The sequence below is a fragment of the Ruditapes philippinarum genome, unplaced genomic scaffold, assembly GCF_026571515.1.
Source record: "Ruditapes philippinarum isolate M1 unplaced genomic scaffold, ASM2657151v2 ctg128_1_1_1_1, whole genome shotgun sequence".
Taxonomy (NCBI): Eukaryota; Metazoa; Mollusca; class Bivalvia; order Venerida; family Veneridae; genus Ruditapes; species Ruditapes philippinarum.
In genome coordinates this window covers 380,164-391,860 of record NW_026861563.1, presented here as the reverse complement: position 1 = coordinate 391,860, position 11,697 = coordinate 380,164, and the positions used below count along the sequence as shown (strand labels likewise).

Below are 11,697 nucleotides of genomic sequence, written 5' to 3'. Positions count from 1 at the left end.
TGAAAGGACCGAGAAAATGCGTTTTGCACAGGCGATAATAAGCAAGGTGCTCCGAATGTATCGCCTCCATCTGGTTTCCTGCAAAGTGAACGGACAGGTTATTAATTTATTATGGATAACGGCAATAAAAAAGGCGTGGCAAAATTCAGTAGGCGGGACTAGAACACGTTGTAAGCATGTAGGCCTGCAGCAAACCCAAACTCACCCAAAGACCTGTTTTTAATAATTATGCCTCATGAAATATATAATTTTTTTAATGAATTGAACAAGTGTCCTGACCTTCAAGATTCGCTCTAAAAACGATTCGCCCCACTAAGGTTTGTTGACACTCCAATCATGAATGTGGTTCTTTTCACTCAACTCAAAATAGCACAGAATACGTTAGTATACTGTTTACTATTTTCAGTTTTTTTATATATCTTATTTATCTTTTGCATATTTTTCTGTGTTAATCTGCCCCGGTTGATCTATATTAGAAATTACTTTTCTTAGGCTAATATTTTTTCTTCATATAATTAATCTGGGACAGTTATCTTCTGTCCCAGATCTAATTGATTTTTGTAAAAACTTATGATGTTTGGATGATGTTTGTAGAGGGGGAACAGTGGGTATGTTAAAATCGTGAATCATGGTGATAGACTGTTTGTACAGGGAAAAAATGCATCTGGAAAGTTTAATGTATTACAATTTGTTGCTAAAAAGTTATAATAACTCACAGTGTGAGAAAAATGTGCAGCCTGAACGGGACTCGAACCCGGGACCCTCTGAATACCATACCTCGGCTCTACCGACAGAGCTATCCGGCCGCTTACAGTTACACATCTTCTGCCCTAAATGGTGAACAGTTCTGAACCGTGACAATATTAGTCCGCTGCTATATTGAAATACGTCCTCTTATTAGTTAGTCAGAGTAATGTGAATTAAACTCTGAGCTATATCTAGTGACCGCCCCATGTTGGGCGCCAAATGTCACAGGGTGAGAAAAATGTGCAGCCTGCCTGGTACTCGAACTCGTGGACCCTCGGAAAATCGTATGGCGGCTCTACCTTCTGAACTAACCGGCAACTTACACATCTTTTCCCCTAAATAGTGAACAGTTCTTAACGGTGACATTATAATCAAATTATATAATAATTACTTAATTGGTCATTTGTGTTATGAATTGAATTTTAAAAAATACAGGTCACCTGCTCTTCTTTATCTTTTATCTATCCATGAAAAACTTGAATAAAATTTCAAATCACTTATTTAATCTTCTCCTTACGGCGGCAAAGAGGAGACATGTGTGTGTTTTTATTAATCTAGTGCGCACAAATACTTTGTCATGCACTTAAGATAATTAAGTTGTGCACATAAGATAGTATGTTATGTGCACAAGTTACTAAGTCATGCACATGACATAATTAAGTTGTGCGCACGAGAAACTACATGTATGTCGTGAGCATGAGAGAATTACCTTATGTAAATTGTCACAATTTTGTGTATTACAGTGTAAAATAATTTGTACTACCATATTTCGACTTTCAATTATCAGCTGTACCTTACTGAACAACATTTGTTCATATATGTAAAGTTTAATCTAATTGACTAATTATGTTGTGTGCATTACTTAATTATCTCGTTTGTATGACATAGTATCTCGTGAGCATGACATATACTTGTGCACACAACATAATTATATTGTGCACACGACTTAGTAACTGGTGTATATGAGATAAATAACATGTTTCACTTCAGTGCCACTGTACCTTCTTTTTGCAATAAGTTATGTTTGTTTAAAAAACCAAATTCAGAGAATGGATATTATTTAAAACCTTTTTGTGTCGCCTCTACGGAGTAGTGTCTGTAGAGGTGACATATAGGGATCATTTCTCTGTTGTCTGTCTGTCCATCTGTCACAAACTTGTCCGGGCTACTCCTCAGAAACTACTGGTGCATTATCTCTTTCAAACTTTACTGGAATGATCAGTACCAAGTCTAGTTGTACATCTATGTAATGTATGAAAAATTTTGAACGCAGAATGAAAGTTGCCCTGCTCTTTAATTTTAGTCTCGTAACAAACTTTTAAAGATCATATTGAGAACTTTTGAGGATATGTTATGCTCAAATTTTATATTTGAAAAAAAAAACTCATTATTTATTGAATGTCTAAAACTTAGAAATATAGCATTTCCTAGAGGACCTCTAGTCCACTACAGATGTTTTATAAATCATACAGTTAGGGTAGAAAATGACACACCCAATGTGAACTTGGGTAAAAGATGGCACACCCAATGTAACCTAACTATGTACTTACTTCTTTATTAAAGAAGTATGACATGTTCTAGTAATGAACCTGAAGTGAGCAATCTGGTTCAATCATGATAACCCTCTTATTTTATCTTTTGCAGGTTTTCCAACGGTACTTGCCAGTATCAAGATGATGAATAATTTCCTCATAAGGTGTGCAAGAAACATTCCTATATGTTGGAGAGCATGGAACATAAATTTACACAGTGGTCAGAGTGTTTTAAATCACCAAGTAAAGAGTTTACTTTTCCCTCCGAAGATATTTCAGCAAACAGTATGCAGAGGTCTCAATATTGACCATAAACAACAAGAAAATAAGAGGATTAATAGTAAAACATTCATCAACTTTGAAAAGAAATTGAAAGATACACATTACTTTGAAATGACCAATTTTGAATGGGAAAATCTTACAAAAAACATAATAAAAGAAAATCCTCAGGTTGAGAATTACCTTGACTTTGTTTTGATGAAGACCTTGAAGGACAAACCTGATTTAAGCCTTTCATTTTTTACATATATAAAGTCTAAAAAAGAACCTGATTTGTCCACTCTGACTCAATTCTTTCAAAACTGTGCCCAAAAATATGATGCTAAAACTTGGATTGTAGCTGACAGGTCACCAAAGTTTTGTACTTGCCATCCACTTCTCAAACTGTCTTTAAAGGAACAGGATTTCTTAACATTTTATGAAGTATGGACAAAAGTAATACAGGAGGATCACAAATATAATTATCGAGATATCACAAACTCCTTTTTTGTATTTTGGGAAGAAGGTGTGATTCCTACAGATCTGTTTTTTGAGCTGTTGAAACTAGGAGGATTACCTTTGGATGAATATAAAGTACACAAATTAAAGATTTACTGCGAAAGGTACAGTTAATTACTTTAGATTTTAGTATTTGACATTTTAACTTATTTATGCAAGCTAGTTGGCTCTTGGGCCCTTTTGAAACTTTAAACTTCTTTTTCATTTAGTGACATGTGGCCACTTGTGAATCTTAATATCTCTTTTTTTACAGTGAGTGGCCTTATTGTAAAAGTGCACTGCTGACAAAAGTTGATCCACAAAGGTAAATATTCTAGATTGTTTCTATTATCATTGTCATTAGATTTTAACAATAACAAATGTATGAATTAAAGAAGGTACATTTAATTAATCAGAAAGGCAACTAGTTTGGTTTGACTGTTGTATTTGTTACTCATCTCTTTTTAGCTCACCAGAGCACAAAAGTGAGCATTTGTGATGGCAGTGTGCCCGTTGTTTGTCATTATCCACAATTCTTTAAGCATATACATCTGTATTCTATCAAAAATTTGACAAGTCTTGCTCCTTTGGTCAAAAATGGCCTAGCCACTTGGGTTCACATAGTTTGCCTAGACTTACAGTCTTATAATGTGTAAATGTCTTGAAAAAACTTAGCCGAAACTGCAGTCCCCAGAAATTAGATATCTAGCATGTAGCATCACCTTATGCAGGTCCTCTACAAAATGTATACATGCCCTTGGGATCAAAATTATTGCACATGGGGTCACTTTTTCAGTTTTCTTCTCCAGAACTTCATAGTCCAAAGCCAAGATTTACTTCATAGTCCAAAGCCAAGATTTTTGGCATGTAACAATGCCTAATGCACCTCTACAAAAGTTTTATAAGTAATGCCCCTTTGGTAAAAAATTGCCTACTCTGAGGATCACTTAATCTACATGAACTTTAGTACAATAAAAAAAGGTCTTAAAGACCTTTGAACAGAGCATAAATAATTGGCACATACCATCGGTTTGTGGTCCTCCACTCGAGTTATATGAAAACAATCTAATTTTGACAAAATGGAGAGAGCTTTCCAACTCAACCTAGCATTGTACCACCCCACTTATTTCCTACACCATTTGGCATTTTGCATTTAAAACTTTGTACATGTATATTTGTTTTTGACCATCATTCCCACTACCAGGCAAGAGGACATAACTCAGTCATGCATTTTGTTTTACAACTTAGAATTTCAGACCCCATTTATTTCCTATACTCTTTGAGGCATTGCTTTTAAGCTTTGAATACTTGTTAGTGATCATCATTTTATGCAAGTACGTATAATAGTTGAGCATGCTGTCTTATGGACAGCTCTTGTTCTGCATGAAATAACAATGCCCACGGTTTTAATATTTGACATATAGTATTTCCTAGTAAACATCTACAAGTATTTATACAAAATATGCATCTTGGTTCAAAAAGGAAAACGCAATGTGACCTAATTACTGATTTCCATCAAAGAATTGTGATCTTTTTTTTGTATCTCAGGTGAGTGATCCAGGGCCTTTATGGTCCTCTTGTTCTTATTATTATGTCAGTATTTAATAAAAATGCTTAAGTTAATAGCTGTTGAAATCAGAGTTCCGCATTGTTTTCTTTTGTCTAGCCAGATATGCAGAAGTTGTGAAGAGGTAATTCCTGGGCTTGAGTCTGTAGATGAGTCAGTCATGAAGAAAATGTTTGTGGAAACTATGAGAAAGGCATTGATTGGTGACAACATTTTTAAGAAGGCAACCCTAAAAGAGCTGAAAATGTTCTCGGAATTTATGAAAAAGGAAGGACCTTTTGACTACATAGTAGATGGATTAAATTTAACACATTTTGACAATAGAAATAAAGTAAGTGCATGACTTTGTAAGGGACTGGTATATTACCATACATCAGGTTATTTTCGTGTACAGCAAATTTCGCATTTTTGGCAGTAATTTAATTTTAGCCAATCTGTTATGAGCAATTTTGTTGTAGATGCTTATTTATATTGCGTTTTTATTTATTTCGCGTTTTTTCTGCTAGCAAAGTGACACCACTCTATTAGTCCAAGATTTATCGTTCTTCTTTTTACAGGTGAAACTTTGTTTTCAAATTTCCTATATTTTTGTATTGTTAACAGGTAAGTATTCGGTATTTCACACTTATTTCTCATCTCAGCTTATTGTTCATATGTTATTGTGAAGCTGTGTGAATTACTTTATTGGACAATCAGTTCAACAAACAAATATACATGTTCACTTACTGTGTCACTAAAGATTTTATTTGATGTATTTTCAAATACATTTAATGGTAAATAAACTGGAATATCAAGTAGCATAGATATATAGGTATTACGGTGTATAATATATACAATTAAACTTGCTACCAAATTTTAGATAGGAAGTCAAGTTACAGAAACATGAGAATTCCCAGTATGAAATTGAAGTAAAATTTAGCAAATATATTTTACAGGATATTCAGTGCACATGAATATTGTGGGAATTTGAAACTTGCAAAAAAAACCCATATGTGTATCACTCGCAACTCGCTTACCTTTTCATAATACATGTAATATATGCATATCTGGTCATTTGTTACACTAAGGTAGCTTTTGTGAACTGATTTACACACAGCCTTCAAACTTCAGAGAATGAATGCCATCTGAGTACAAAGTATTCAGAGGTGAGCTTTTGTGATTGCATGTTGTTTGTTATGCATTGATCTCCACATTAAGATTTTTCTATCAACAAATTCTACAACAGAGCATAACAGTATAGTTGAACTTTAGGAATGACCCTTACATAGCCATAGACATTCTACACAAGTAATGTAAACACTAATGTTTTTAGAAACCAAAAAAGCCATGAGCTTAGATAATGGTATACAGCACACATAAAGCATGCCAACATTGGCCTCAACCTGGAAGTCACTTAATCGCTGCTCAAGAGATTACAATCATGCTTTTCACAAGTTTGACAGCAATGGGGTCATTTATTTTGCCTAAATGTATTTAAGAAAACACATTTTCATTTTCTTTGCTCAGAGCTTAGATATTTGACATGCTGCATTGCCTTGCAGACCTCTATTTTATAAGTAACAATTCCTCAGAAAATGGACCTTAATGAAAAGTTTAAGCAATGCCAATGAGAGAAGCTAAAAGTGGAGCTAAAATTTGAAAATGTTGAAGACTGATAGTTTTGCCATCATAATCTAGGTCAATATATGCAATGTCAAGGTCACCAGCCAGAAATGATTGAATGTCCAAGGTCAGGGTTACATGGTGTTTTAGGCCAAATTAATTTCCCTTTAACCAAGTTTAAGGTCACATTGTTAAGGTCCAATGTCATATAAGAAGTTGACAATGTGAGTATTGAAGCTATTTGTCATTTAGTTCTCATGAATTGTGGGATTTCAAGGTATATGTTCACTATTGTGAAAGTGAGCATTAAAAATTGGTGTAATTTGTGACAAATAAGCCTTCTTGTTTCTTATTCTTTTTCTTCTTTTTTAAATTGAGTAAGGTCACTTTTCAGGGTTGAAGGATGTAGAATCAAGGTTTTTTGACAAAAATTAATATTTCAATTTTATAATTAATTAATAATATTGCAATGTTACTAAGTTTTGGAGTTAAGGATCGTGCATCAGTACAATGTCATGTATTGCTGATATTTTTGTTTCAGTTTCCAAAACAAAAACTGAAAATGTTACACAAAGAAGGGAAACGTGTTTTGGTGATAACAAAAGGCTTTCCACGAGAAATGAGATCATACACAGGACCTATTTTCAGAGTTAGTGATGGTCACAAGTAAGTTGCATTTGATTTTATTAACAAGTCACATAATGTATAGGAGCAAGAAGTGGATTTTGTTGTAGCAAATCATAATAAAATAACTGCAAAATTATATTTAAATATAGGAAATTTTTTTTGCCTTCTGTGAAAAAAAGATACATAAAAACACAAACAAACTCTGTTTCTATATAAATTTAGTACACACCGAATCAATTTTACATATGTATGGGACCTTCATGGCCATGTAGTTAAAGATCTTAAAATATGACTTGCCATTCACCTTTCATGGCTTAGGTTATTAGGGGGAAATTATCCTGTAAAGGTAAATAATTGTGGCATCCATTTTGATACGCCCAAAGGTAATTTCTGTTGTATGTTGTAATGCACTTGTCTTTCCGTCTGTCTGTTTGACACATCAATGTCCGCTCAATAACTTGATTACTTTTAAATGTGCTGTCATACTTTGTAGGGAAGTTGGTCATGACCAGAAAATGAATTTGACATTGGGTCAAATATCAAGGTCACAATGACACAAAATGTTAAAGCCTTGTCCAAAAGGAATAAGGCAAGTTTTGTAAAACTTGATACTGACATTGCCCATCATGCAAGTGATTTTGAGCTTAGTATGTCAAAAGGATAAGGTCACAGTGACATTTAGTATAGAATCCTTGTCTGACTTGAATAAATCTAGTATAGTGAAACTTAGTAGGGACATGACCCTTGGCCAGTAAATGACCCCTCTGATTTTGAGGTCATTGGGTCAAAGACATACTATTTGAGTCAGGAATAATTTTTGTGACAATTACTTGGCAGTTGTCATCTTAAGGATGATAATAAAACATATTATACTATGTAAGTACAGTTTTAGCCATCATTAATAAAGTAGGCAATTTTTAGCTCGACTTTTCTATGAAAAGGGGAGCTATCCTACTCGCCCCGGCGTCGGCGTCGGCGTTAGCGTTGGCGTCACACCTTGGTTAAGTTTTTCGTACCACCCCACTTTATTTCAGAAGTATTACAAGTATGGCTTTGAAACTTACCATACTTGTTCACCATCATAACCTCCATCTACAGACAAGAGTACATAACTCTGTCAAGGTTTTTGACAGAATTATGGCCCTTTTTTGACTTAGAAAGTGTATTGAGCTTGGTTAAGTTTTTTGTACCACCTCACTTTATTTCAAAACCATTGGAGGTATTGCTTTTGAAACTGACCATACTTGTTTACCATCACGACCTTCATCAACAGACAAGAGGACATAACTCTGTCAAGGTTTTGACAGAATTATGCCCCTTTTTTGACTTAGAAAATACATTGAATATGGGTAAAATCCACTTATTGCCTTAACCCTTTGAGATATTGCTTTGAAACTTTTAATGCTATTTCACATCATTACCCCCATCTGTACGCAAGAGAAGGTAACTCTGTCAAGGATTTGTTTTAAAAAATTAAGGCCTTTTATCGACTTAGAATCTTGGTTAAGTTTTTAGTACCAGTCCACTTTTTGACTGAACTGTTTGAGATATTAATTTGAAAGTTGGAATACTTGTTTACCATCATGGTCCCAAAACATGGGCAGGAGAAGGTAATTCTGTTAAGGATTTTATTTGAATTATGGCCCTTTTTGACTTAGAAACTCAGTTAAGATTTTCATTCTTGTCCACTTGTTGACTTAACCATTTGAGATATTACTTTGGAAGTTGGAGTTCTTATGTGCCATCATGAGACCTATCTGTAAGCAAGAGAAGATAACTCTGTGAAAATGTTTCTTGATTTGTACTTAGAAATTCCTAGTTAAAGTCTTGTGTGCCCTTAACTGTCAAAGTTTTGTTTTATAGGCAAGCACTAAAAAAGTCGAGCGCGCTGTCCTTCTGACAGCTCTTGTTTTCACTTTTACAGGTCAAGTGATGACATTTACATAATGCTTGCAGCTTTCATGTCGGGACCAGAATGTTATGTAGTGACAAATGATGACTTTGGGGATCATATTTCGATTATGGATCCAGACCTGAGGCCATTCTTTGAAGCATGGAGAAATAAACAAAGGGTCTTTTTCATTCCTCCTACAAAATTTGTAGTATGTTCTATTTTTTCTTACTTGATCACAATATGCTCAAGGTTAGACTTTTGTGGTGGCAAGTTGTCCATCATCCATTGTTATCCACACTTTCTTTAAACAACATCTCCTCCAACAAAACCATTTAGTAGATTGGTATCAGTAGGGAATTTTACCATACAAGCCTGATCAACTTGTGTTGCAAAACAAACAAAATCATATACATTTACTATTAACCAGTCGATTACTTTCTAATTATGCCGACAAAATTAATTGTTTCTCACACCATAGATATTTAAAATAATTGTAAGAAAAGGTTTAATCTGAATCATACTGATGCTTGAATACGAAAGGTATATCTTAAGTCAAGCGTCTAATAGACTTAGATAGATATTGACCACATTTTAATTGTTTATGCCACAGGAAAGATTCTGACAATGGGGGCAATAAACACATAGTAATGTCTGGTCATTACTTTGCATGGTTGTATTACAGGTTAATGTTTTGATAAGTAATAGAGACATGGTTGGTAAACTGATTTTTTCAATGTATAGAGTCAAAGTGAAAACTGTCCTTAAAAGCGGCATGGTGCAAAATGTTAATTTATTTTTACATTCACCTGACATATTTACCCTTTGATTGGTACAATGTAATTTTAATGTATCTGTAACTTGTTTTATTTTGTCAGTATGTTGTTTTAAATGTGACAAGTCTAGGAAAAAATAGATTAATCAGACAAGTCTAGGAAATATTCCTACAGTTTAGCCAAAAATGTGATGTGCAATTCTTCTAAATTTCTTTTTTCAGTACCCAGATACATGCATATTTAGAGTAAGTGAGACAGAAAAAGGCTGGCATGTACCATTCAAATTAATGGATAGGAATACAGGGAGTCTAAATTCAAATACATATTTGGATATGAAGTCAAGATGGTTCTTATGTGTAGAGAAAACATGCAACTATATGCCTTCATCAGAGCTGGTGTTTTTTAGACAAGTGACAGAAGATTGGAAGAAAAAGAAAGTGAAGTGAAAAAAATACTAAGGTGGAGGAGACCACTTGGCCGTTGTTGATGAAACCTTGCAGGGAATTAGGACAATCATTGGCCTCTTACAGTCCTTTGAGGGAAATTTTCTTAAAAAGTAATATTTTCTAAAACCACAAACTAGAAAATACACAAGGTGTGTAGCAATAATGACTGCATCATTACCAAATTTGTTCTAATGTGGAAGCAACATTGATCCATTAGCCACTTGTTTAGGTAAAAAAAATGTATCTCCCGGCCAATATCATAAAAATTATCATCATCTAAATGACTGGTCAGTTAGATTGTAATGAAACATAGCATGAATGCATAATATATTAGTGAGGAAATACAAGTATTACTCCTCAACTGTCATCAAAATCAACTTTTGTGTTATGGATATCATTATTTTTATACAATACTGAAACTTGTGTTTATACTAAATGGTTTTATACCTACATTTTTCAAAGTTTAGTAAGTAAGTAAGTAAGTAAAGTCTTTATTTACTGAGGCTACACATTTGGTTGCCCAATCTTCCATGTGGGCCACAAACATAAAATATATATAATTTACATCATGGTTATAAATTTTCATTAGTTTAACATTTAGGCTGTAAGCCAATTTACCATATATTTTCATTGTATGCACAGGAATATTGGCTATTAGAATAAAACAATGTAATGATGTTAAAGGTATACTTATTGATGATGAAGAATATAAAATTACACAATTTGTAGATGTTACATCACCATTGTTAGATGGTTCTAAAAATCATTAGATAATTGATTATAATTCTCTAAAATTATTGAATATATTTTCAGAGATTTCTTGACTAAAAGTAAATTTTGATAAAAACAAAGTCATTTGGTTATGTTCCCTTAAATACAGTTCTAGATCAATTAAGACAAGATGAAAACTTACATGGGCTGATACACAGTTGTAGATTTAGACAAAATTATTGTTTTAAACTTTAAAGCAAAATTTCAAAAGGTAAAAAAATGATCATTGGGGAAAAAATGTTAACACCAATAGATATAGTCACTGATATTAAGTCTGTATTATTTCCTTTATTTACACATTGTTTGCCAACTCCTTGTGCAGCATTTTTAAAGATAATCATTTATTTTATGACTTCATGTGGGGAGGCAAGGCAAAAGTAAAGCAATCAGTTATGACAAAGGCATACAAGGAATATGTATGATATTTATTGTTATATACACTGTTTAAAGATAAAATGTGAATAAAAGTGACAGAAAATGTTTTAGCCTTGTGATGTCACTGTTATATATTAATAAAATTGTTTTTTGAATTGATTATTAATAAGATTAAGAATAGATTCTGGATTGATGTATAGAAAGCCTATATTGTACTAATTGATAAGTCTAAGTGAAAAAGATTGTTACCTACATTTTAATTTGTTACCTAATTATGAAGTGTAAAATCCTCAAGTGTTAAATCAATAAGATACAACATACGTACATTGTAGTGTTGAGTGACAGGCACTACCTAAACAGTCAAATATTTCTTCATGTTTAACTGTGCAAACTCAGTTGCCATCAAAGTCTACTCCAAAAAGCCAGCTGCACCAGTAAAGATTTCATCTCTTTGGAAAGTTTCTCATAAAAAGGTGGCCAGAATAGCGGATTGTTATCACTGACGGATTTAAGAAAGCAAAGCGGAATCCGGTCAACGTACATTTAATGGAAAATATTAAATCGATGGTGACCTTGACCACTCCTTTCTCTGGATACCGAAATGTCC

General features: G+C 33.5%; 1 protein-coding gene across 1 annotated transcript; it reads left to right on the top strand.

The window, feature by feature from the left end:
- The first annotated feature begins 1 nt into the window (after position 1).
- LOC132716143 (uncharacterized) lies at positions 2–11,195 on the top strand. Its single transcript, XM_060699339.1, has 7 exons — positions 2–170; positions 2,392–3,160; positions 3,310–3,360; positions 4,702–4,933; positions 6,746–6,870; positions 8,756–8,933; positions 9,720–11,195. The coding sequence occupies exons 1-7, from the start codon at positions 17–19 to the stop codon at positions 9,942–9,944; spliced, it is 1,734 nt and encodes a 577-aa protein (XP_060555322.1). The 5' UTR covers positions 2–16; the 3' UTR covers positions 9,945–11,195.
- Positions 11,196–11,697: the final 502 nt, after the last annotated feature.